Raw genomic sequence first — 26810 nt, forward strand, 5'->3', positions numbered from 1 at the left:
GGTCAGCCTCACACTGACGCAACGTCGCTGTTAGGTCTGTGGTACCTAGAAACAAATTTCTTTGCTCCACATTGCGCTGGCTGAGGACCACAATCTTTAACCTGTTTACTTCTTATTTTTGAATTATTCATTACGGGATTTAGCAACAAAAGCCCCTTAAATAAAGTTTCCTTGCAGTTTTTCAATGTGCCAAATGTACATGTGCATATCTCATAGGGATGAAGAAAATAACCTTAAGAATATCTCAAGTCTTTATTTACATTCTTCAATATTAAAGGAAATACATACAAGTGTACAGTCACATGCTATATCTTTCTCATATGCATCTTTACAGTCAGACACACATTTAAGTCAGTTAGCTTGTGTCTAACTAGCCATTGGTCAAACAGACTGTAGAAAATGTCAAATCCACACATGCTATGTTCCCTTATCACTGGCTTCACTAAACTACAGCATACTAAGTGCAGAGTCACCAAAGTACTGGTTAAATATCTCTGGATGGGTCTGATTAAACTGTCGGAGTAGGCGCTTTCTCTCCTTGGCTGAGATCTTGGTGTCCAGGTGGATGCTGCTGAGCAGAGCCCTTAGCTCCTGGTCGGTGGTGGTCTTTGTAGCGTCAGTGTAGGTCCTGCTGTAAACTTGCTGACAGATCATAGAGCCTGAAAAACAGACGAGAAGAGCAAAGGGTTAAAGGTTCAATGTGTAATATTCAGGGGGTGGACAGATGAAGTCTCACTACTAGATGCTGCAGAATGTTGCACGTATTACACATTGCACCTTTAACAAGGAGGAAACAGGATTATGTTAAACTGTTCATATTCATAAAAAATATTTTTGGCAGCTGCAACAACTGCAAACAGACATACTGTTTTTACAGAAGATACAACACAACATTAGCATTTATTTGGAGTTTGGAGCTTCTGGCCACCTGATTAGTTAGTCCAATATTTACTGTCTGTTAAAATTTGACATACAGCTGAAAAATTTAAATCCACAAAATGAATATGAAATTTTCTGTGTTTTTTTCATCAATTCATAGTAAGTGACGGTGACGTACAAGAAAACAGCATCTTGTGGTAAGGTTTTAGAAGCGGCACATGATGTACAAAAATACCCGACACAGATGCCATGTCAAGAAAAATACTTGAAGTAATCTGTAATCTGTAAGTAATCCTTCAGCAATTTCAGACAGTAGAAAACAGTAGAACAGTAGATTACTAAGTAATAAATGATGACAGGAGCAAATGAAAATGCTTTTGTACATGTCTATATCTAGACACAATGTAGTATTGTGATTTTAAAAAAAATAAAAAAAAAATAAAAAAATCAGTACCACAACTATACAAAATTACAAATTATCTGATCTGATCCAGAATTTAGATAATACAGATATATAAAAGTAATGAACACACATAGCCTCAATGATCCGTGAACTCCCTGATGGTTGATCCAAAGCCTCAAGTGAAAATGTATCTTATCTCTGAGTTGTTGCATGTCATGGAAGATGTCAGGTAGATGTGAATTAGAGCTTATTGTGGAAGGTGAGAAGGATTGTTTTTAAATATGTTTTGATACCATGTCTGTCTTGAAATGAAGTGAAATCTTCATATATACACTAACAGGAAGGTGGATTTCTATAGTATCTTGCACCACCATAATGACTTGTAGTTAGAGGAGAATGATGTTCTATGTTGGATTACTGCTGAGAAACAGTCATTTACCAGTCATGTCAGGTTGCTTCCCTTGTACAAGGCTGGCCAGCTTGTCACTCACTCCTTTGTGCAGAGCCCCTGGTATCTGGAGTAAGGAGAATAAACAGCCAGTGCCAATTGATTTAATGGCAGAAAAGTGATTACAGATTGAAGAACACTTGAAAAGTTTAGTATTCTATCCAAGTTTCCATTTATCCTTTTCACTGAAGTCCTTTTACAGTAGCTGCAATTTCTAAGCTATATTTTGCGACACAATTTCAAAAAAACGTCATTATGGAACAATGAGTTACAGCACCAGTGAATGTCAAAGCTCAAACAAACATTTTAAAGTTGTCCTCAAACTAATATATCAAATACTAGATTGACCTTTTTATAAACTGTCAAGGCCAGACTGGTTTGCAATTAGAGGACGAGTTCAAGATGTTAGGTTTAGATTGAACATAAGTCACAAATCTCATCACAAAGTAACACATGTCAGTTTTGGTCTTTATTTACTTAAAGGGGATCTTCATCAACTTCACACATAAAGGTCAGATTACACTCTGTTGCAATATTATTCAGCTTTCTACTCAGTATTTACTTTGTAAATTTCCCCACTGTGGGACAAATAAAGGCTCTTCTTATCTTATCTTGTGATATGTATGAGGAGTTGGGCAACTCTGGTGAGCACTTGCAGAAAACAAAACTTCCTGATGTCAGTGTGATGTCAGAAGCATTACCTAGGCCTGGGTTGAGGGCTACAAATGTAGTGTGAAAGCTGCCATTTACATTTTAGGTGTGGAGTTTAAAAACAGTCTTTAAAGGCAGGGAGGGTTTAATGCTAGTCCATTATGAGAACTGTAGGATGAAACATTTTTGGAGCTTGACCCATAATGAGGACTAGAAGTTAGGAAAATGTGGCCTCTTCTGCTTCAGTTTTAACCATTCTTTTAAAAGAAAATCACTTGTGTGTAAGGAAATACAGTCCTAAATGGCTGCAATATCTTTTTAAGGAACCTGTGGCATGTTTGCTGGAACTCCCCTACCTTAAAGATTTCTTCGATGTTGCTGAGCATGAAGACCACCATCAGATCCTCTTTTTCTTTTGAAAGAGTCTTGCTGTGGAGAACTGCCCTGGAGAAAGACCTCTTCACTGCCAGTTTGTTCTCCATCTACAGATTCAGCACATGCTCAGTGTCAAACTGCAGAAATAACAGAACAAAACAACTGTCATTTTCTATGATGTCCCTTGTCTTTATTAGAAGCCAGAACAATGAATTGCATAGCTTTCCAATGTCCAGAAATTCCTTGTTTGGACACGTGAACATTGCATTTTTAGTGTAACATTTAGTCACAACCTGTGGGTGTCTCTCACCTCCTTGTCCAGTCGTATCCCTTGTGGATCAGATGCCAGAGACATGAATGTAAGCAGCCTGCGCAGCTCCTCTCTGCAGCTGTGCGGCAGCAGCTTAAGGCACAGCTGCAGAGCCTCGAGAGCAGCGCCTAACTTGGCATTGACTGAGAAGGCATAAAACAGGAGTACAAGGGAGAAAGACAAAGGTAAAGGTGATTATGAGGTTACTGAGAAATGAAGTGGAGTCAGAAACAAGGTTCAAATACCTGGTACCACATGAATCTAAGTGACTAAAATAAACTTTTCTCATGACAAACCACAGTGTCTGAGCCACACTCCTAGTTTTTACCCAGCAGATCAATGATGGCCGTGTAGATGTCAGTCATGCACCGGGGCAGCAGTGGAGATCTGTCTGTGTGGGTGTAGTATTTGACCAGAGCCCCATACAGCAGCACCTTACAGTGGGCCATACCAATCTGGGAGTTTTGAGGCTGCTCATCACTGAGGCCTGGACTGGACAAAAACATTGCAGGCTGCACTGCAGTCAGAAATACAGAAATGGAAACTTTTTAATGTGCTTTTGTTTTGCTTTTATTAGTTATGTCAAATCAAGAGCATGCACCTACTAAAATACTTGACCTCTATACGATAAATAAGTAAAATTATTATCATAAACAGGTATGACTGATTCACCCTTACCTGGATACCCATCCAAACACTTGCCTACATCTTGGGTACTGCTACCAGCTGCCACTTGGTCACAGCTCTCCTGATCTTGAGGGAAACAGTGACACAGCTCTCTGCTCAGCTCCACCACTGGCTGATCAGGGAGGAAGTCCAAGCAGTCCAGAGCCGATAGGAGCCATTCATCTTCCCTGAGGTACAAGAAGGAATATAAAATTCACTGTCAAATTAGAGAAGAAGAAATTTTGTACCTGTTGTCGACCTGCTCAACATTTTGTCTTTTTTTAGCCAATGACATACGTACATCCATCATTCATTATCTACCACTTATCCTGGGACATCCGGGGTTCCAGTGAGTTAGAGCCAATCTCAGCTGACACTGAGTGAGACACCCTGGACAGATCACCAGTCTATCACAGGGCTGACTCATAGAGACACACTTTCATTCAATCCTATGAGCAATATAGAATCACTAGTCAACCTAACCTGCATGTGTTTGTACTGTGGGAGGAAGTCGGAGTACCCAGAGAAGATCCACAGACATAACATGCACTCACAGAAAGGCCCCAGGGTTGACCGGGTTTCAAACCCAGAATGTCCTTGCTGGGAGGCAACAGTGCTAACCATCACTATGCTGCCAAATAATATACATTTAGTATAATTTTCTATTATTTTTAATATTATCATAAGAATCAGGTACTGTGCAGAGCGGCAGTACATAAAATTTAAATATGCAGTTGCATCTCTCCAGTCATAAGCTGTAGTATACTGCAATAATTAAATTTTTTCAAAGTCAGACCTACTGAGAGTCCCTGAAAGCTTTGAGGATCTGTCTGTCCAGGTGGCTGCTACTGTAGATCAGGTCTGGGTTACTTTGAGGCGCAGGAGACGACGGGGTCTGGAAGCACTGTAGCACCCCTTCCAGAAGGGGGAGCTCCACCAGGTTTAACAGCCTAAGCAAAGTCTCCTCCTGCCACACGTCATCTACCACTGTGGAATGGAGCAGGACAAAAAAAACACAAAAAAATATTTGTGCAGTAATATAATCCAGAGAAAACTTGATTAAGAATATTAGTTTTAGAAATAGTTTGGAGTCACCACTTCCTTCTTTGCTTACTTTGTTGGTATTTCATTTCACCTTCTGTTGGGCATCTGACGCAAAATTTGCAAAACTTCTTCAATCAGTTTATCTGCCAGACTCAAAGTCTATAACTATTAGGAAATCAGTTATCAATCAGTACAGTGTCACTTAAAAAGAAATTACAGTCTTCTGTAGCTTTTTCCCCATTGCAAGCTGTTATATACTTATCACCTTTAACCATTTGAGTAAATAAAAATTAAATGTATGCTTGTTCTAAGGTGCCCGCCTGCACTTCTCTTCCAAAATCTACATATGATACCATGACTGACTCACATGATTGTGGTAAAACAGTTTCACCCTTCAGTCGACTGGGACTTGGACTTAGTCTGTTTAACACAGGGTCCGGTGACAGGCTGGCAGTCATAGCAGTGCTCAACTGGTTTGTTTTTATGGATTTCTGAATGAATTTGACAGAGGGGGACATTTGACCATGTGACCTAGTGGGATATGGTGGCTCTTCATGCCTGAAAAGCAAAAAGAGAGCAGTCAGCAAAAAGCTCAGATAGGAGCCATGGACTTAGACCAGGCAATGATTAATACTTTCATTTGGTAAAGATTTGGCTATTTGTAGAGATGTGTACCACTTATACAGGTGCAACTCTCCTAATAGCATCTCTGCTTGGATAAGGCTATTGTGAGGAAAGCTGCAAATCTATGAGGATGACTACTTAAAGAACAAAATCATTAAACTCCATGAGTTCTCACTTGATAGTCAAAACATTCCCTGACAATTTTAGGTTTTAACATTTGTCAATACAATTTCCAGAACATTTATCTTATCCTGATATTCACCAATTTATTATTTAAAGTGCTACACATCAATGCTTTATTTCTATTGTCGACTTCTGGTTCTAGCTAAAACAGGTGATGCATAATAAACTGAGACTACTAGTATTAAATGTTAATCCCAACCAGTTACTTTTTAACATGCCTTCATTGAAATTCAAGTGTTTTTTAGAAGCTCTAGTTATAACTATGAATATTTTCAGAATGTAAGTAATTTACAAACAAACATAATACTCTACGTAATTTTAGCAGTAAAAACATCGACCAAGAAAAACTATATAGTTGACAGACGTGAAGCTCAATGTTCAGTTTTGACAGTTTTTATTGAAATGTCGTTTTTTTTTTTTTTTTTTTTCCAGGTTCAGTGAATAACCTGAAATGCCACAAAGGTAAACTGCAAAGGTTTAGGTTACAAAAAAACCCAAAAGATAATATACACCTTTTCAAGAAAGGGTTAACAATTTAATGCTATCCAGCAGCAATGGAAGCAAATGAAGCCTTGAAAGTTGGTGCTAACAATTCCTACAGGTGATCTAACTTTTGTTGATTCCCTTTTGTCTGTATAAAAGCACTGCTGGAACAGACTGTTACTACACCCTCTTAAACAATATTTGGACAGGATAAGTATTGTTCTGCAGCAAGCAGTATATTGCTCTCATAATGGTGAGAAAAAAGCAATTAACCATAAACCTTAAATGTTTAGGTCTTTCCTTTAGAGAAATTGTGAAGAAAGCCCTACCCACTGCTGATTACCTTTATCAGGTGTGTTCACCCAATCAGAAGCTGCAAGGGCAGAGCTAGTTGGAAAACAAGCAGGACAGTGGCCCTCGAAGACTGGAGATTGAGACCCCTGATTTATAGCTTTTAAAAATAGCCAGTATTTCAGGTGTATGTAAAGTTTTAAGCACAACTGCATCTGCAGATAGTGGCTACATTATGAGTAAAAAAAATTTGATTAAATTTTGTTAAACAACATGTCTGTTTGTTTTGTGCTGTAGTTTCAGAGTTGGTTTACATTCAAACATTAAACTATATACATTTTAATAAAAAAAAGGAAAAACTGTTTAGTTGTAAAACTTTTGACCAGTAGTGTATATTGTTACTGATATACATATTATTGACAGGTACTGCTAATATTTTGTAAATCTCAGTCTCATAAAAAATTGAGCAGTAACTTAATTTCTAATATGTGAACTTCATACCTGTCTGAAGGAGCACTGCAGAAGAGTTTTTGGATCCCATTAACAAGCATAACTCTCTCCAGGTCATCAACTGAAGGCATGTGCACATTTACAAACCTGTGTGAACCATTTTAAAGAGAAAAAAGGCTGCCATGTTAACACGTTTACAAAAAAGGAATTTCATGCTGTAACACAAGTAAGCAAAAAAGGAAAATGAGTGTTTATCTAACCTGTAAAGAGCACTCTTGCTGTCCTGAAATACATCTTGGTTCTTATCTTTCCCAAACACTTTGGTTCCTACTGCCTCAAACACATTGCAGTCCATCAGAGCCTGGCACACACACACTGCTTTGTCCCTTGGCACCTCAGCACCTTTAGTTTTAACCAACAGTGACAAGAGGATTTGGGATGTGAACAACCCAGAGGTGAAATCCACATGTATTGGTGTAAAAAGAGAAAACAATAACGAATGCGTCCATTCACAGAGCCCACTATTCCACACATACCCTCCAAACCTTTGGCATGGTTAAGATAGTCTGCCACTACATCAGCAGCCTCTGAGCCGAGGAAGCATTCACTGTGGGACTTGAAGTGGACCCGTCTGCGCTTCACTGTTACACAAGACCTGAGCTGGGAGATGAGGCCACTCCACAAAGAGAAAGACTGGACTGGTTTACTGGTCAGTCCAGGGGCTGAGAGAAAATCACAGAGATACATGATACAAAGACAATCCCAGGCACTATGTTAATATTTTACAGATGACTTGGTCAGAATAAGGGGATACATTGGACTCAGGAAAGCTTTTTTTTAGCAACAGCAACGTGAGGTAAATTATTACAATCACCGAGGTCTGACCTGTTTATATACTGTGCCACATTTTTAACTAAAACCTTAAGAATGACTTTGCATTTGCTCCTCAGCATGAAACAAGCTGTTCAGATGCACAAACAGGGCTTCTAAGTGGCAGAAATCACATCACCTTCTTGAAACGCTTCTTGAATGAACTTACGTTGAGGACGCACACACAGTTTCTCTGCAAGTTTCAGCGCCGCAGCCCTTTCCTTTATTGAAGCCATGATGAACAAACAATATGAAAACAGTGAAGGAAGTACTTCTTTAGTTGAGTTAGTTTGACGGAAAAGGTTGACAAGCAGGAACCACGTTCAAGCAAAGCCGTCTTTGGTTTCTATGCAGTTTTCAATTGTAACCACTAGATGGCAGCAATCGCTAAGTCACGCTGAAAGCGGCTTTCACGGGAGTTTGATTTGGATTTTTAGTACGTGCTGTTACGTCCAGCTGTGCTGATTTGACTTCAAATAGTCTAAATACTAAAGAATATCCACAACAGGAAACAGACACAGCTGTGAAGCTACAGTCAGCCCTCAGCCAAGTTTACCTTCAAGTGCTCAAGGGATAAGTTAGCTCTTTAAAAAATACTCAGATAGGAGCATCATCGTTCAAGGAATGCAACAGGTACATCCATCGAGAAATAACAAAAACATAAATGAAGTTAAATTTATATAAAGAGATTTTTAGTTTGTATTGGTAAAGACCATTTAAGCAGGCTACTAAATGCACCACCAAAAATAAAATTACCCCCCCCCCCCCAAAAAAAAAACAAAGAAACCGCTGTCTTCATGAATGCTTTTTAAAATAGTAATTTAAATATAGTAAATTGTGTTTTACCTCTGTACATACTGTAGCTGCATTGAGTAAAAAACTCAAAATCCATAGTGACATTTCAATCTGTAATTTTTGTGTTTTAATCAAATTGGTCTATTTTTCCCTGTGGATTTTATTTTGTTACCTTGGAAACAGCTTGGCATTGATCAGTTCCATGAGTTTTAGAACAAGTAAAAGCACAGCTGAGAGAGATGGTAGTCTGAACAGCTTCAGTGTCTCTCACACACAGACACACACACACAAAATTAATGTTTTATGAATTAGCTCAATTTTCATTTTAGTCACCTGCAGTCTTGAGCGCGTGACTCTCACACGCCCGGATGGACGGGCTCAACATCAGTCAACCTATTCAACAAACTACAGTTTTACCGGCTAAGTTAAAGTAAACCAACAAACCACTGTTTTACCAGGTGAGTTCGCTTTAAACAACAAACAAACGGATGGTTTTTTTTTTTTTACGAAACTAAAAACAAACTGTTTATGCTGCTTATGCTAAACATGCTAACGTTCCCTCAAGCTAGTTAGCTAGCTTCTTATTTAGGCCACAGTGTTTTGGCTAACATTTTCATTCATTTCTGTCAAAATGTAGTTAATCTAAATCCAAATCATATCCCTAACACGATTGTAGTGTTTTGTCAATGAACTGAATGCTGAATGCAAATGGTATGGACCCTGTTCATATTTAACTGAGGACTAACTAAACTGATTCACATGTGTATGTTACTTTATGACTTAGCTACAGTTATAAGAGCTTTGCAGTGCATGTCATTTTCTAAATCAGTTTAAAAACATATGTCTACTAATACATTGTCATCAATATGGCAACTTATTTGTATAACATTATAGTTTTTATGGATAAATAGCACCACCAATAGTGGAAAAAATAGTTGAAAACACAGTACAAATGATAGTAAGGCTCCAGTGTGCTGTGTATCCTCATTTTGACAAGCACAGGTGTTGCTAATGCTTTTAACAATGGCTCTGTTATTTTCTAGGGTGCCAGTAAATCATGACAGTAGCCAGACACTGAAACTGAAGTAGCATTTTGTTATGTTTAAGTAGAATTACATTTTTTTTTTACACTCTTTTCACACAAGCTCTTCATACTGGAATACAACATCATGTTAAAACCCCTGGGTGCAGTAGCTACTGTACGTTTTTACACTAGTGCAGTAGTTAAGTGTTGTATTACTGTGAGCTGCACTCTGATTACATATATTACAATCTCAGGTCTTTGGCTCAACTTTCATCAGTGCGTTTGAGAAGAGTTACAAACATAACTCACACAAAGGTAATACAGATATTATGTTGTTTGATAGAAGTGTTCCTATTTAATGGATGGCAGGTCTTTTAATTTGTCTTTTCATGGCTTAGAGACATTGGTTAATACCTGCTCAACTGAATCACAGGAGAAGCAAATAAAGACATTGTGGTACACTCCCTCATTCACAGCCGCGTACACATTTACACTGTGCACATAAGACACACGAACGTTATCATTTTGACACACTAACACACGTTTGCACATCTCCTCCCTCTTCAGCCTGGGGTCATGGTGTCATTTTATGATAGTAGCCAATTCTAGCAGGGATCATTTAATTCTCCAACATGATTGATACCAACACAGGTTAAATGGGAGAAAAAAGGTCTGTTCTATTAAGAGATCATTGGCTAGTGGAGACCTCCCACTTAAATAGTCATACTTTCCAGTAGGTGTGTGTTTGCGTGTGTGCAGTGTGTGTGTCACTCAGTTTCTGGGTTATGTTGAGGGGACAGAGACAGTTGCAGAGGACCATCCAGGTCAAATTAAATAACCTAGATAATTTAAAAAGCATTGACAATGCAATTTGTCCATTCAATGTTATTGCTCTGACCCCTATTAGTGTCAATGGGCTGGTTCATTTTAACCTAGATGGCTTATCAAGGTGTTATCTTCTCACTGCAATGGAAGTGGTGTAAAACAAAGAAAGAAAAAACCCTAATGGTCATTTCAAAGCCATTATGTTAGATTGTAGTGATTGAGAAACACTAAGGGACTTTAATGTGCTAGCATATTATTTCTAATAAAATCATTTAGCAGTAAAAACTGCAAATGAGGAAATAATTATAAGCTTATAAGTGGAAAAGCAGAGGGCTACTGCTCATTAAACAGCCTATTCTATTAACCTTTTTCAACTAAGTGTTTTCTTTCTTGATTAACAGGCACCAGAAGCCCAGAAGGACCTTGGCTTGGCCTGAAACAACCCGATGGATCTCAGTGCAGACTCTGGGACACTGTCCACCCACACCATTGTAAGTTAGGACTTTTGACAGTAGAAGAAAAGGAAATAACATTAATCAACTGATTTGTTTATTGTTTAACTTTTGCTCATGTTTTATGCATGTTTTCTGATATTTATAAAAATGGCTACAATAATTATTTATATTGCTAGTCATATATTAGATACAGTATCTGTGTTGTTTAGCTGTGGTTGATGTCAAAGCTCAGCTGTTCAGTTTTCCTTACTGTATGTAGGAAATAATTAGTTTGAACATCATCTCTCTGTGTCCAACAGCCTCAAAAATTGATCTCATTTTTCATGTTTTGCCAAACTAACGTATTTCTTCTGGACTTCTTTAAGCAGCTAAATTAGATACATTCATTTTTCTTTTACAGGTGGGAGGACCTGTGTTGGAACAGGAGCAGTCCTTGTCCGGTGCCCACTGTCAAACAGAAAGTGGAGGCACCATCTTGCTACAGTTGTTGGAATTTAAAAAACATTTACTTGAGGCTGTAGAGGAGCTGCATATTCGAAGGGTACAGTAGTCGTTTCTTGTGTCATTTTATGCATGGTGTTTTAATGTCACAGTTTAAAGTAGTGGTGCCCAACCCTTGTTGCTTGAAATCCTTCACTGGTTGCACATTTCCATTGGTTGTGACTAGTCCCACCAAAAAGTGGTTTGCTCTTGTTTTATTTAAAGGTGATCAAATTTACCCATAACTCACAAAGCTTTAGTTTAAATAAATGCAGTTTTGTACAGGAGAAATATGTTTTTTCTGTATTCCCATCGTGTCAATCATCAAGATATATTGTGGCCCCTGGTTGGAGGGCAACTTCAGGTTGGGATCCACCAATCTAAAGAAATAAATGTATTATACTTATTCAGATTTTTTCAAATAATTACTGAAAATGAGCTATGTAGAAGGGAGCTCTAAAGAAATGACAGCATGTTTGTATTGTTTTCACCACAGCTTACTTCCTGTGTTCCTCTGCGTCAAGTAGAACTAGACATTAATGGCTGCCTGTTTGGCTAAAGAGCAGAGTAATTTCATAGAAATGGCTGGGGAGTTGGTTGTGTCCTTAGAGGAAGTGAGCTGCCCCTTTGGCTATCTGACACATTGCGTCAAGATGAGGGTCACACAAACCATTTGGCCCTTGACCAAAAAGTAGAAAGTAAATTTGTTTTTAAAAGTAACAAAAAAAAATTATGGTTTGGACCCTCCAGCAAGTATTTCTAACCTGACAACGCATCCCGAGTGTGCTTAAAGGTTAGAGGAGCAAAAATGGGATGTTGGTCGTTTGCTGCCATTTAGTTTTTATTGTTATAGTCATGTTAACGGGGACACAAACACAAGCTGGTATATCAGTCTGATCCTCCTCAGGCACTACTGTTATCAAAGTACTACTTTGTAGCTGTGTTGTTCACTTGGTGAAGAGGTTAAGAAGCAGGAGGATGTCATGATGGTCCCGGACATTCCTGAGCAGGTCAAATTCCAATGTTTTTTTCTTTTTCTTTTTTTTTTTTAATGGTACAACTCACAGTTTTAGTTGGTAAGAATGGGTACACTTTTACATTTAAATACATGCAGAAAAAGATGTTGTTAAAGGTGAAATGAGTGCATATGAAACAACGTAAGATGTAAAGCCTTTGTATTATTAAAAAAAGTGAGATGTATATGAATGACAGTGTGGGGCTTATCACAGTAACACAGTTAGAAAAACTTCAGGACTGACTATGTCTAAGTTCTTTCAACTAAACTATCAAACAAACCATCACATTTTTATGCTGTGATAGATAAGTTTTTTTTAATGACCCATAAAAGGCATCCGTTCAGAACAGCAATAAAGCAGTAAAAGATGAAAAGCCATAACAAATATTTGCACTCATGAATTTTCACATAATAAGGAAAATCATATAGCCTTTTGTGAGATATTGTTAATCAAAATATAATTTTGAGATTTTAGTTAAGATTAATTTGCCTGTTTTGATTTATGTGGCTTGCCAGGCTTAATAAAGCTTTCTGGTGTCTTTATAAACACATATACACTGACACAATAATTATTCCTCAGTGGAAAAATAACAGATTTATCTCTTATGTACTCCTTTTTTAAGTGGAGTGCCACGCTGGTAGCATAGTTTTATAAGGACTTATAAAATAAACTCAGTGAGTTACCAGCTCCCACATACGCATAAAAAGTCTTGTGGATATACAGAGCAAATGACTTTTACCTGCCTTCTCTGGGGGAAGAGGGAGGATAGGGATGGCTTTCCACAAATATCACCTCCCTTTTCTCTCTGGGTGCTTCTACTAAAGATACGGAGGAATGAACCAGGGGAGACTTAGAGTAGTTTGCATTTTTGGCAAAGAGAGAGTTATTTGCCTACAGTGTAGAAGAGATAATTAATTTTCAGTCTGTACCATGACTACTAAGATCATACTCTCCTAGTCATTGCCGCATCTAAATTTCCTGACTTGTTTCCAACTTGACTCCATTTGTAAAATATGCTGGTCTTAGATTTGTTTAGTATCCACTCTGTGCAAATGACGTTTTTCCATGTTCAGGATGCAGAGGCACGCTTTGAGGATCAGCTGAGTAAACTGGTATTGGAGAAACAGGAGCTGGAGTGGGAAAAGGTTTACATCAATATTTTCAAATTTTATATTCATAGTATTATCAAAATCATCAATTTTATACTTCATTGACCGTCAACTGTTTTAATTTATTTAGTCTTTTCCTGTATGACAGGAGTCTCTACAACATAAAATGGAAACCATGGCAAACCAGCACACAGAGTCACTCACTAATGTTAAGAAGCAGGTGTGTTTTTATAGTTAAACTTTTTATCTAAACAGTACTTTAAAGATGAATTTAAACATCCTGAAGTATTTATTTTCTGTTCTCAAGTTCCAGGCCAAAATCAGAGACATTGAGGAGCAGAAGGTATGAAAAGCGTATTCCTAAACAGGTCAACATGATGCATTTAATACAGTAAATGTTTTTAGTCATTGGTGGGGTGTGACCCCAAGGGAGGGAGTTATTGCAGGGCAGGTTGCAAAGCATACTTGAGTACTAAGCCAATGCAACACTGGCAAACAACAGTTTTCATATGGAAAAAAATGTACAAATGGACTGACGCTGATTTCCAGGCTGCCTATGCAACACAGAAATTTCAGAGTGATCTTGACGGATCTTGTTGCAGTCTTGATCCTTGTAGATTCTTTTGTGCTGACTTTGTCATTGCTTTTTTGACACTCACAATAATAATAATATATATTTTCAGGGAAAATACCAGGTCAGTGCTGAGTTAAAGGATAAGGAGATTAACAACTTGAAAGAAGAGCTGAAGTCACTACAGGTACTGACACATCCTCTTCTTTCTGACTCATCTCTCTATCTCACACACACCAGAACTCTCACTCATCCCGTCGCCTTTCTTTCTGTGTTCCTTTCTTTCGCTTGTTCTGTTTTTAAAACAATTTATTTTACCATTAAAATGTTCAAGTAGGAAATACTCAGAGTGAAGGGCATAGGGTGCTTAGGTCTGATCCAGTCTCCAGTCTCAGGGTGTTCGTCTTCAGGCCTGACACCACAGAGGTGATAAACGGCCATCCCCATGGTCCACTGCACTTTAACACCCTGGCCATGTTACACAGACAATAGAGACTGTTTTTGATATTCTATCTGGGAGACACTGCAGTGTTTGGCTAAAGTGAGGCCCAGTATTCATCCTTGCGACACGGTCTGGTGGATTTCTTTAATTTAACACGTTTTCACATCAGTGGCAGGTGTGATTGAAGTGATTTAATTGCCATACCTTGATGATCTGCTAAATTACAAATATGAGCTCCACTGGAACAGTATGGTCCAATAATCCATAATTAAATCTAAATGATTCATCACTTTAATCTCAGGGACCAGGCTGATGAACTTCCATAGCAGGCTAATTTAAGTCATATATGAGTAGGTTTACATACTTCAAAATGTATTCATGATATTTTGTCCAAGAATAATTTTTGGAATATCATAGCATGGTCCTCTGATAATGAAGTTCTGTGAATGAAAACAGCAGTTGACAAATCATTCTGTCCTCTTTGTATGTGTTGTGTAAATACAATATGTGGCATCTTGGACTCGTGTACAAAGATGTGGCATTTTGGACTACTGTGCAGAAAATCCTGTGAGTGGTGACAGTAACACCACTTTCATTTTTGGGATCCTGTAAAACTAGTGGAGAGCCTCTAACCCACACTGCTCTGCTCATCAGAATGGAAACCTTCTTTTACTGCTGTTTTACAGTTGCTGAAGTACAACTTGGAGAAGAAATCAAGCGAGCTGGTAAGGAAGGATTTTCCACTTATACAAACTGTTGACAAAGGATTGGTGGGAGTGAGAAAAATTAAAAGAGGCTGAGGGAATGGTGCTAAGGAGGAATGGGTTTGAAGGGAAGAGCTCATCAGGAGTAACGGATAGGGAGTGTGTGACACTTTGAACTGCCAGCACAGCAGAGAAAATATCTCTATTAAAATATTTTATAACTGAGCTTCGCTCGGTTTAACCTTCTTCACATAACAGTGGCCCAATGGAGCAAGAGGGAGTCAAAGAGAACTGGTGTACTGGAGAGAGGGATAGTAGGGAGTGTGAATGAGAGTGAAGTGAGTGAGTAGGAAAACAAGTGAGAAGAAAAGAAATCTGCTAAGCTTGATACACACAATCAAACTATATTGGCAGTTTGAAGAGTGATAAAGGGCTCTGAGGCATGAGCCAAGTTGGTTCCTCCATCCTATGGAAGAAACAGGCACTAAACGTGCTAAACCATGATCTTTTCTACCACTTGACAGCTGTCTCTACTGTACTATTTCTCTATCTGACAAATTGCACCACTGCCTTTGGTCTCCTTTTGTTTTGGCCCTGCCTCTAAAGTCAGAAACTTGTCATGAAACCTTTTTTAAAAAGATTTTTTTTCCTGAACAGTTCCTGTACAGAACATTGTGACATTTTGGGAAATACAGATATTTGGTTTGTATCTGAGATTTAAATGAGAGGATTGATACCACCATCTTATATGGAGCTAGAGCCAGCAGGTGATCTTTATCTTGAGATAAAGTTTGGTAGCGGGTGTAAACAGCTAACCTGGCTCTGTTCAAAGTAAAAATAACTCCCTATTTGTGCCTCTGCGACTCACTAATGTACATGTTTTTTGTTTGTTTAATTCATAAAACATAAAGTTTATATAATGAAAGTTAGTTTTTACATTGATTATATATAAGGCTATTTTCTTCGGTGGTGACTTTGCAGGAGCCTTGTCTTCACTTCAGTTCCTTTAGAAAGAGCCAATCTAGCTGTTTCAGTTTTTAGTCTTTACACTTTATACTAAACTTGGAGTGAAACATTGTTCTGTATTATGGCACCTTTTATTGTAAATGCAGAAGGTGCTTATTCCTTTTAACCGTTTTAACTACATATAACTATACCTTTTCCACAGGAACAGAAACTAGCCTTGCAGAGCCGGTCAAAGGACAGTCACTTGAACCAGCTGGGAGAGGTGGAGAAACGATTTAATGCTCTGTCCAGGCAGTGTGCTTTGGTTAAGCAGGCCCATGAGAAACTAGAACAAAATGGTAATGTATGGATACACACAGAAACAGCAATATGTAAGTTCTCTTTCAGTATTAGTGGCTGTATTTTTACAGATTCATTAAACATTAAACATTAAATTCAATAACATTAAAGAGTATGTTTGCATAGTGTATATGTTTTGTCATAAACAGTAGATAGCTATAACTCTAGGGACTTTCAGAAAAATACACAGTAATTTACTGTGTGCTGTATATTACAATACATTAATTAGTATGCCATTGGTGCTGGGACAAATATGAAAATTCCATATGAGCTGTTAAAAATAGAAGGCTTTACATTATCAGGGTTATATATTATAGATATAGATATATTGCAATCTCAAATTGTAGCCAATTACAAAATGATGACTACATTGTCCGTGTTTCAAAATACATTTATCTTACATTCTTAAACTACTGTCTCCGTTTATGTACAGGAAGGCTAAAAGAATTATCTCATGCTGCTGGGAACAGGAAGTATTTAGCTAACCAGTGTATGACTTGTCTGGAAAGTGTTTTATCAAACAGAATGAAATTTTAAAACCGTACAGTGTATGCTAGTTTGACAAAATGTTATTGGTGCTTGTCATAAGTTTCTTATTGGCATTTGGTGTTTCCTGTCCACTCTCCTATGTCACTCAATAACAGTAGTTTAGGGCATTTGTACTTCTGTGGTAACTTTTTACATAATGGCTCTAACACTGTAATTCCTACAGTTGATGAAGCCATGAGAATCAATAAGAAGCTGTTTACTGCCAATGAAAAACAAGAAGCAACTATTGTGTCACTGAAGAAGGTATGTGGAAAAATGCCTTAACATTTGGAATTATTTTAGGCAGGATGTCATCACATTTCTTTTAATATATTTAATTTAGGCTCCTGTTGCACCTGTTGTCAACACCCAATACAAATTGTGGTTGTCCAATAATAGAGTTAAAAATATAATATTTTAAACAAAATCACTTTTTGGCATGTTTAAAATGCTTTCTCAGGAGTTAGAAGAAGTGAGTAAAAATATGATCCAAGCGAAGATGACATCAGGGAGACATAACAAGGCTCACAGCCCTACAGGCAAAGAGCAGCATGTCCTGCAGTTGCAGCAGAAGATGAACATGGTAAATCACACAATCTTTGTACAGGAATGATTTATGATAGTTCCAAAACTAGTTGAAACTGAGCTCCATCACATCAAATCAACCATTTACCAGAAAACAAAAAAATCATGGTCTATATTTCTGTTGTGTTTAGGAAACTGAAATGAACAGGAAACTCAGGGAGGAAAATGTAGCTGTAAGATCAGAAAAGCAGGTACTGTAAAAAACATAAGTGGTTGTTGTGGCAGCTTTTTTGCTGTCAAGTACTTAATACTGAAAATAGTGCACTGCATTTAACTCAAGATTTCAAAGTGCAAAGAAGCTTGAACAAAAACTGGTCTGTGATATAGCTCTAATGTCTTATGGCTTCTTTGTGGGTACCTACAGTATATTGTATGTATATGTGTACGTTTTTAGGAGATAATGAAGTCCCTGCAGTATACCCAGGAGTTGCTGTTGACTCAGACACAGACAATAAGCAGAGTGGAGCTGGAGCTGCAAACACAAAGAGAGAAGTACCAGGTTAGTGTCTCCCATCCTTTTTTGACTGCAGAAATATCTGTTCATATTGTACATAGTTACATTAGCACAGACCTACATATTTCTGATATAAAATGTGTGAATTCACACTCACATTCACAACCTCCGGTCAATTTAGAGTTACCAATTAACTAAGCTTGCATGTGTTTGGGCTGTGGAAGTAAGCCGGGGTACCTGGAGAAAATTCACACAGAGAGGCCCCAGATCAAGCAACAGTGCTAAACATTGCTCCACTATGCTGTGCTTCCTTTTACCATTTCTCATAAATGCTACAGTAAGTCATATTCCAGATTTAACTGTACATTTCTCTCAAAGCTAAATATATTAAAACATATAAAATATCTGTTTAAAAAACCAAAAAAGTTATGGAGCCCTGGCAAAGGTTACAGCGGTCTCTCAATGCAATCTACTGTTTACAAAGGCAAAAATCCCCCACTCCCCCCCAAAAAGTTATATCAGTAAATACATATTCAGTGAAGTAAACATTATTAAGTATATGAATTTCTGTATGTGTGTGCACACCTATATGCACATAAATGAGAAAAGACAGAGAGCAACTGCACCTACTCAACTATTGAAACAAGATAAAAGCAACCCTGAGCCTTTGCATCTGTCAGGTACGGAGAATCAGAGGACCCAAAAATGCCACACACTTAAGTACTGAACGAGAGTTTATTTACAATAACCAATGAGGGAGTTGAGAGCTGTGATGATGACCATGAAGAATGGAAGGGAGAATCCGGACGTAGTCAACAGGAGGCTGGTTTATGCCTAGGCCCGCGCCTGGTAACTCCACGGGGGGTCTAGGTTGGTAGGAGGATGAAACCGGGTCTTGGTCCGCAGAGCAGAATCTCACGGTGCGGTGTATTCTTGGTCAGAATTCCGGGGCAACGGAGAAACACAAAACACCTCCAAACGAAACTCCAAGCAGGAATTGGAGGGCAAAATACAGCAAATAGTCCTTCACCAAGACGTCACCTCGTATAACAGAAAACGGGGCTGAGAGTCATTGAATTCATAGATAGTCCAAGAGAAACTGTTACCAGAGTTGCCGGGAGGAATGTGGCGGAGAGGATCGGGTCACTTTCCTTCGATCAGCGCGTAGTTCCTTCGTGATATCCCTTCGAATCTTCTAATGGCGAGTCTCGCAGAAATACCTCGTGAAGCGAAGCAGACAATCCCGCACTAGACTGTGGCGGCCGAGGAGGATAAATACTGTGGGCTCCTGAAAGACAGACAGGTGGACAGAGTTGCCTGCTAATTACCGGATGTCCAGGAAACCTAAACACACGGGGAAATTACAAAACACGAGACGACCGGAAACCTACGTGACCGGTCGTGACAGTACCCCCCCCTTAACGGCCGACCCCCGGCGGCCCCTAGGTTGATCAGGGTGGGAACGGTGGAAATCCCTGACGAGTTCGGGGTCCAGAATACGACTCCCAGGTACCCAGGAACGCTCCTCAGGACCATACCCCTCCCAGTCCACCAGGTATTGTATGCCCCGACCCCTGCGTCGGGACTGGAGAAGGCGACGGACCGAGTAGGCCGGACCGCCGTCGATGAGCCGGGGAGGTGGGGGGGACGGAGGAGGGGGCAAGAGGTTGCTATTATGGACAGGCATCCTCCAGTTTAAAATTTTCTTGCTTAACTGTCACTTGCTGTGCTTTTAACTGATGTAAGTAAACATATGTCAAACTGTGTCTGAATTATGGAGAATGTTGTGCATCTGTCCAACTAAACTGTTGTGTCACCTACAGTACAGGCCCTATACAGATTAGGGATTTTTCAGGGTCTCTTTAAATGATTATGGGGTGAATTTACACAAGGGTGGAAATAAATGACAACCATTGTTTCTTCTCATAAATGTGATGAATGTGATCATGTGTATCACAACATATACATTAGTGAATATGGAACACTCCACAGCTGAATGATAGTGTGTTTATTCCCCATTTATGGCTGTACACTTTATTATTCTCTATTCTTTTTCTCTATACCTCCTTCTCATTTTTAATTCTCAATTCATTAATTTATTAAAATTATTATTAAAATGACACAAGCCATCTGATTTGTATTAGAAGCTCACTCTCTACTCTGTTTAAGACCTTCTCTTCACGTTAAATAAACACAATAAAATTTAGTATTGCATTAAAAATCCTATGGGTGATTAATTTTACTGCAGGCCCTTAAACAGGAACATGAGGTGATGCGAGAGAAAAGCAAGGCAGCGGAAGACAAGGTGGCCCAACTGATGGAGAGCTACACTGCCTCTAAGATCTGCTGGGACAGAGAGGTAAAATAAAAGTCTTAGTGTGAGGGAAGGTAGAGTGATGGTGAATTTTTTTAAATAACTAAACACTAGATTAGATTGTAATGTCAACTGAAAAAGGAAAATGCAATTAACTGTCGTACTGAAATATCTGAAAAGGCCATGTTGTTCATATGCACCTGTGTATTCTTGTGTTAAACAGAAGACAGTGTTTCAGGATCACATCAGGAGTGAGCAGCAAGAGCTACAAGCTGTGAAAGAAGCTTACAATGAGCTCCATCAACAACAAAGCAGACTGTCCTCACGGGCTGAAGTGCAGACACAGCACATATTTACATCAGAGGTAGGCATCCATGCAGAGCAGCATATATACAACCAAAACACAAAGGTCTTAGTGATGGTACCATAAATGCTCATGATGTACAAACAGGAAGCTATTTAACTTACAATACTGGTCAACTTTACATGTTATACTTTGCATGTTGCTGCTGGGTAAAATGTGAAGCAAAGGTACCTCTTTATTGGACCTACTGAACCTTAATGTGGTTGTTTCATAGGAAGATAAATATAACCACCACCAGGCCCTAGCAGTGAAGAAAACATGTATACCTGTAGACCAACTGAACTGAAAAAAATATTTTCCAAAAATATCAGTTTGGAGCCTGTGTTGCTGTTTGGTGAGAAGAAAAGAGCCAGTGAAGCTTAGAGAACTGTTCAGGGAGTGTTCTTAAGTTCTGACTACAAAGTGACATCTGTGTGTTTTACAACAGAACCACCTGTCAACTAAAATAAAATTATTGCTAACAAGGTAAAAGGTTGCAGTGGCAGGGAAGACTCTCCCCCACTTTCTATAATCGCAGTAGTTAAGCGCAGAACTGTTCAACATCCATCCACTCTAGAGTATGGCCACAGCTAAAACACAGGTAAAGTAGTAGAAAAAAATCATGGTGCATTACTAAGCATGTGATTTTTTTGTCTGTACAGGTGAGAGACAGTAGTCCGAGGCTCAGTCTTTCTGCAAAGGTCATCCCCACTTCAGTGGAGGAAGTCAGAGGAGGGGAGCCTCTTAATGAACCCATGTCCAGCTCTGAGCTGCCTAACTCTGGCAATCTGCTGCACTTGGCCTCCTGTCAGACTAAAAACCCAGACTGCCTTGAGGACACAAGAGCTTTGACTAAGTTAGTTGCTACTGGAGCAACTGGAGGTCAGCCAGCTAAATATAAACATACAGTACATGTTTTATTACTTGTTCTAATCTGAGAATGCAGCGTAATATTTCACACACAAGCGATTTGTTGACAGTCTGCATTTTTGCATTATTTCACTTTTATTTATGGAGCTATGCCATTTTTACGACCAATATAACATTACCAGAGGTTCAGAAACATTTTATTTTCTAAACATGCATGTTGTGTTCTGTTTCAGGACAAGAAGGTCTAATCCACCATCAGCAATCTCAATGTAAACAGCCTCTAGGCCCATCAAGCCCGCTTACCTGCCCACTCAGCACCAGCGACTGTTTGGGCCTCCGTAGCCTTTCTGGAACAGACAATGACAGCAACAGATGGACCACATACATAAGTAACTCTAACAGAAGTGAGAGTGATCCTAATGGTGTTTCAGACTCAATCTGTACTACGTCCTCTGTGTCTGATAATATTCTTCTGATTAGCCAACATCACAGCACCATGGTTGTATTAAGCCAAGACCACAGGTGTGTCGATGCACGTGTATCTTTACTGAGCAAAGAGGAAAAAGATGAAAAGAACACGGGGATAAACGAGAAAAAACTGCGCTTAAAGGATAATGGGAAATTAGAAAAAGTCAACAGAAAAAAAGAGGAAAGTCACGCAGAACAGCTGTGGAATAGAGAAGAGTTTCAAAGAAGAGATGTAAAGGAGAGAAAAAGTGTAGAAAAGAAAGGAACACTCATAGCCCAAGCAACAGGCAGCCAAAAGGATAACCAGGGGTCAGCAGAGGATGCAGGGACCACCAGAAACCCTGAAGCACAAATGAGAGATAGAATGGAGAGAGAAGAGACAGATGGAGTGGAGGAGAGGGGAGAGCCAGCGCTGCACACATCAGAAACACCAGAAACACAGATACAAGCCCAGACAACTGATATGACTAGCGAGAAGAGCAACACACAGCAGTTCACTGACTTCATGGACACTGAGCCACCACCCGCTGTCTCTGAGCCCATGGACTGCTCACAGAATCTTTCTCAGAAGGTCACTGAGAGGGATGCTGACTCCACCCACGCTAACGAAGGATATGGGATTGAAACACATGGACAGTTGCTCCAAACCCTCTATTGTGATGACAGTCAGGGGCCTAAACTTGTCATTCAAAAAAACCTGTGCCATGGTGATGTCAGAACTCAAGATGCTGAGTCATTTAATCAGTTGCCAAAACAAATCCATCAAGAAGAGAAGCCATCCTGCAAATCAGCATCTGAGTTCAACACTAAACTTTCTGAACCTCTGAATCAGTCAAATATTTGTAGCTCAACAACAAATGGTGCTCAAACTGATGGTACTGTCAGTATTCAAGGGTTAGAGACAACCACAGCACAGACAGAACCTAGCAATCCTTCTAACACTACCAGCGACATGAAGCAAAGAGATGAAATATTTGATAGATACATGAGTGAAGAATATGTATTAGTGAGACCTGTATTAGTGAGACCACTGGTCAAATCAGAGCAGGAAAATGGACCTCTGGAAACCGATGGTGGTGGTGGTGGTGGTGGTGGTCGTGATACTAGTGCATGTGAAAACAGGGATGGTCAGTCAAATGCAGACACACAAGAAAACAGTGCTGATGACACTGTTCAGGAACCTATGGAAAACTGCAGTTTGAAGAATGACTGTGTTGGTATCATGATGGACGCTGTTAGCCTTGCGTATGAGGTGGAGCCTCGCAGTTGTCAGGATCGTGTGAAAACTGACAAACATGATGATGCAAGATGTGCAAAGACCAGTAAAAGTGATCTGGGGTCGTCTGATCACTCTGTTTACACGAGTGATGAATCACCCGAAACAGGCCACTTAAAATGCTACGAGCAGCTTCCAGGAAAGGACGTACTGCTTGATAACTCTGAGTTGTCTCTGCCTAGCAATAAGTGTTACAAGTCATTTGACTGGGATAGTACTGTAAGGTCCAGGACCACGTCACAAGTCTCCGTCCTGCAGCAGTTTGTTCAGGTATTACAATTAAAAAAACTGAAAAATTATGATTTAGAGGCAATTTCAGACCATACTGGTTCACCTTTAACCTACTTGTACATTGTACAGTTTTATGGTGCCATTTTAAACAATTTATTTGTTAATAATTTCATTTGTTTTATTTATTAATAAATGGTTTAGGTAATTAGGAAATTAAGGGTGTTTAAAAACTGCCTGATTGCATAGTTCCTCGTGTTGCTTTGCCCACTGGCTATTCTGCAGGTGTTTTGCTGTTGTTTTTCTGATCAGGTATCAACACAATTGTGTGTCTTTAAAATATCAATGGCTTTTCAGGCTGCCAAGCAAAATACAAGTGGGTCTGGAGGACACCACAAACATCCTCCCAGGACAACACCCATGTTCCTTAAAAGCAAGTACAGCAAAGGTGATGGTTTGTCTAAATTATCCATTAAGTAAAAAACATTATGCAATTGTGGAACATCGTGGTACTGCTCTGATGCTCCACTGGGAGCCTCTAATGTAGTGAACTCATTGTACGTCTGTATTTCATACCATCACTAATAATCTTTCATTCTTACCTCCTTGCTGTTCTTGGCATCTCACCTCATTCCTCTCAGTCCCCTTGGTGATTACCAGGACATCTGATCTGTTGAATGCCTTCAGTGTCTCTGGGACTGCAGCTTCCTCGAGGACACACCAGCAGGGAGAGTGGAAAGCTATGGGAGAGAACTGCCGGGAGACAACAGCAGCAGATACGGTCAGTTACTCAAATATTATATGAGTTTTCACACACTGTGCAACATCAACCTCTACATGGACTAGTGGCTATTTTAAAACAGATTCCATTGTGATTGGTATCCAAGGTAAAACAGCACTTACAGTTTACATGCCCCTATATCATGCAATGCACTGATTCCTCAATGCATGATCTTAGCTTAAAGCTATGTGGAAAGTTGAATTTAAACTACTGAAGTATATTCATCATAGTAAAGCCATAGTAATGTTCTGCATTACAACATGATGTTGAACAGCAGGAAATGGCCACAGTGTGATGTTCTCATAGGAACATACACCTCAAAGGAAGTTAGAATGACCTTTATAAAATACTTTTTCTATCAAATAAATTGGTTTGAGGTAATTTTCTATTCATCATTTTATTTGATTTTTCTGAGTGGGCCTCCGGGGAAAAGTTGGGCTAGAGCCTTATGAATATGTCTTTTATATCAGCCTGATGTCCTCATGAGAACTAGCCATTATGATGCTTTTCTGCATTTTTGTGGTCCAAATGGCTCAGAATGTGAGAGCAGGCCAAAACGGTTAACCTAATGTGAAGAATATCTGAGAAGGATTTCAAAAGTATAAAACTGAGCAAGTTAGCGGTCAATTGTTGGTTGAAGGGATGAAGCTGATTCATGCAGCATACATGGACGTCCCATAGACAGCCAGACAGACACAGAATGAATGACCTGTGGAAGAAAATCTACCTAATGATGTTTGGGTACCTCTGCTCTCTCACTTCATCATCCGCCTCTCGCTCACTCACTCTCCTTTCTCTTGCTAATTCTCTCTTTCACTTTTTCTCCCTCACATGCTCTCTTTCTCTACTTTGTCACCATCACCACAAACTGTCATTGTTTTATAAGATCCAGGTGCTGGCAGTTGAGGGTGATAGAGTGCAATACAGCTTGAGCATGAGAAAAAAACTGATAGTTTAACAAATTGTAAGCTACGGCCTTCGTTTTCTGGACTGTGAACACTGGGAATTTCATGCAGAGTTCAGCCTGGGCCTGGCTACTTTCTCTGGGTTGGATACTGTTACATATCAATTCATACATGTCCTTTTACTAGAATATTTTCTCAAGAAGCAGTGAGGCTTAATAAACATAAGACAAACTATACTGTTCTGTTATTTTGTGTCATTTTGATGTAGGAGAGCAGACCTTCTCTGTCGATCAGTTCTTTTCCAGCCTCGGCGTCCTCCAGCACAGTCAGCAGACTGTCATGGCAGGCCACTCCAGGGTAAGTTCTCTCCATTCATACAGAAAGGGAATCCCCTGTATATGAACCTGATGGATGTTCTACTTTAAAGAGACAGTTGGTACCAAATTGTTTTTAGCCTTCGACCACCAAGCTGACTGATAGAGCTAAACAGCAGGTGTAGAATAAGTGTGACAATGTTTAGCAGCTAATGACACCTATGTGTTGTTAGCTTGCACTACAGTGTAAATGACTGGTGTGTTTGGTCATACAGATTTCATTAGTTTTGAGTACCATTTGCAGTTGAATATTGTTTCATATTTTTGTCTCATGTATTTGTATGTGCACATCTATGCAGCTAGTTGAATGAAAACATCCTTGACCAACCATGTAACATTATTCACTAAAGTGATGGAAATAAACACAGAATTAGCAGAGGATAATACAGATTTTTCAATATATAACATATATATCATATTCATTCATATATAACGGTTATTCTTATGCAGAACAGACCTTCTGTCCCAACAGTGAGAGTGAGCACAAGTAAAGTGCCAGTGCTTAACACCTCTGCACATGCAAGTTAGAAAAGAAGTTAAATGTTTTAATGTATTATTTTGACATATTATGGATGTATACATCCATAATAACACATACATAATATACATGTTTCATGTTGAGTGTATCTCCATTAACTCTGGAAGTCATAGTGTGATATAGTGTCATAGTCATAGTGTCTAAGAATGACCAGTATTTGTTTTTTTTCTTTTTCTAGGAGTAGCAGAGCTTCCTCCTCAGCTGCAGGTCTGACTTCAGAGTCTGACTGGGAACACTTCAACTCTCAGGAAAGTGAAGACCAGCATTCATCACTGAGAGCTCAGATCTCCAAAATTGAACAGTTCCTCAATGAAGAGAGACTCTGTTTAACCAAAAGACGAAGAATTGACAACTAAACCATCAAAGCTACCATTCTGTTAAGGGCTGTTGTGTCCATAGTTACACAACAGGAAGTCTGCTTCCTAGTAGCACAGACCACTACGGCTGCTTGTAGTACCGGTTTAGATGTTCTGAAAGCTCTCAGTTCAATTATACAGATGCATGAATAATTACGTCCTGTGAACTTTATGGTTTACCATATAAATTATTACTGTGTGGAATTTGCAAAGTTATAAAAATCTAAGCTTTGAAAAACTTAGTAGTTGTATACTGGCTGTTGACATTACTGCTACAGAAACATTTCTACATTTTGAGTGGAAACCCACTCTTATCGTTTGTTGTTACATTGCCATTGTGTATTTGTGGGTAAGCAGGAAAAGATGGGATTAGTTATTATTATTATT

The 26810-nt window shown here is 39.1% G+C and overlaps 2 protein-coding genes across 5 annotated transcripts; one reads left to right on the forward strand and one right to left on the reverse strand.

The window, feature by feature from the left end:
- Window positions 1-237: 237 nt before the first annotated feature.
- LOC113132430 (DEP domain-containing protein 7-like) lies at window positions 238-7961 on the reverse strand. Of its 3 annotated transcripts, none has more exons than XM_026310465.1 (12): window positions 7847-7961; window positions 7353-7529; window positions 7068-7209; window positions 6859-6954; window positions 5144-5334; window positions 4533-4719; window positions 3745-3920; window positions 3395-3583; window positions 3067-3209; window positions 2738-2863; window positions 1722-1797; window positions 238-659 (listed from the first exon to the last, which is right to left on the reverse strand). In XM_026310465.1, the coding sequence occupies exons 1-12, from the start codon at window positions 7911-7913 to the stop codon at window positions 448-450; spliced, it is 1782 nt and encodes a 593-aa protein (XP_026166250.1). In that variant the 5' UTR covers window positions 7914-7961; the 3' UTR covers window positions 238-447. The 3 variants fall into 3 exon arrangements, with proteins under 3 accessions (XP_026166250.1, XP_026166251.1, XP_026166249.1); XM_026310466.1 differs by having other exon boundaries at window positions 3395-3553; window positions 7344-7529; XM_026310464.1 differs by having other exon boundaries at window positions 7344-7529.
- An 860-nt stretch (window positions 7962-8821) lies between these two features.
- ccdc73 (coiled-coil domain containing 73) lies at window positions 8822-26780 on the forward strand. 2 transcript variants are annotated; one of them, XM_026311563.1, is made up of 21 exons: window positions 8822-8930; window positions 10723-10812; window positions 11177-11317; window positions 13346-13417; window positions 13530-13601; window positions 13689-13724; window positions 14065-14139; window positions 15081-15119; window positions 16267-16402; window positions 17116-17195; window positions 17392-17514; window positions 17648-17707; window positions 17911-18015; window positions 20219-20329; window positions 20508-20648; window positions 21290-21509; window positions 21731-23511; window positions 23827-23917; window positions 24111-24250; window positions 25424-25512; window positions 26246-26780. In XM_026311563.1, exons 2-21 carry the CDS (start codon window positions 10768-10770, stop codon window positions 26421-26423), a joined length of 3735 nt encoding a protein of 1244 aa, XP_026167348.1. In that variant the 5' UTR covers window positions 8822-8930; window positions 10723-10767; the 3' UTR covers window positions 26424-26780. The 2 variants fall into 2 exon arrangements, with proteins under 2 accessions (XP_026167348.1, XP_026167350.1); XM_026311565.1 differs by lacking the exon at window positions 17648-17707.
- Window positions 26781-26810: the final 30 nt, after the last annotated feature.

The sequence above is a fragment of the Mastacembelus armatus genome, chromosome 6 (genome assembly GCF_900324485.2).
Source record: "Mastacembelus armatus chromosome 6, fMasArm1.2, whole genome shotgun sequence".
In the NCBI taxonomy this organism is placed as follows: Eukaryota; Metazoa; Chordata; class Actinopteri; order Synbranchiformes; family Mastacembelidae; genus Mastacembelus; species Mastacembelus armatus.

Excerpts from the sequence above, each read along its gene's own strand:
- LOC113132430 (XM_026310464.1), bottom strand. The coding sequence starts at position 7,913 with ATGGCTTCAATAAAGGAAAGGGCTGCGGCGCTGAAACTTGCAGAGAAA. Across the intron at positions 5,335-6,858 it reads TGCAGTGCTCCTTCAGACAG|GCATGAAGAGCCACCATATC; the intron begins GTATGAAGTTCA and ends TTTGCTTTTCAG. Across the intron at positions 660-1,721 it reads GAAGCAACCTGACATGACTG|GCTCTATGATCTGTCAGCAA; the intron begins GTAAATGACTGT and ends TCTGTTTTTCAG.
- ccdc73 (XM_026311563.1), top strand. The coding sequence starts at position 10,768 with ATGGATCTCAGTGCAGACTCTGGGACACTGTCCACCCACACCATT. Across the intron at positions 17,708-17,910 it reads CTGTAAGATCAGAAAAGCAG|GAGATAATGAAGTCCCTGCA; the intron begins GTACTGTAAAAA and ends GTACGTTTTTAG. Across the intron at positions 23,512-23,826 it reads TCCTGCAGCAGTTTGTTCAG|GCTGCCAAGCAAAATACAAG; the intron begins GTATTACAATTA and ends ATGGCTTTTCAG.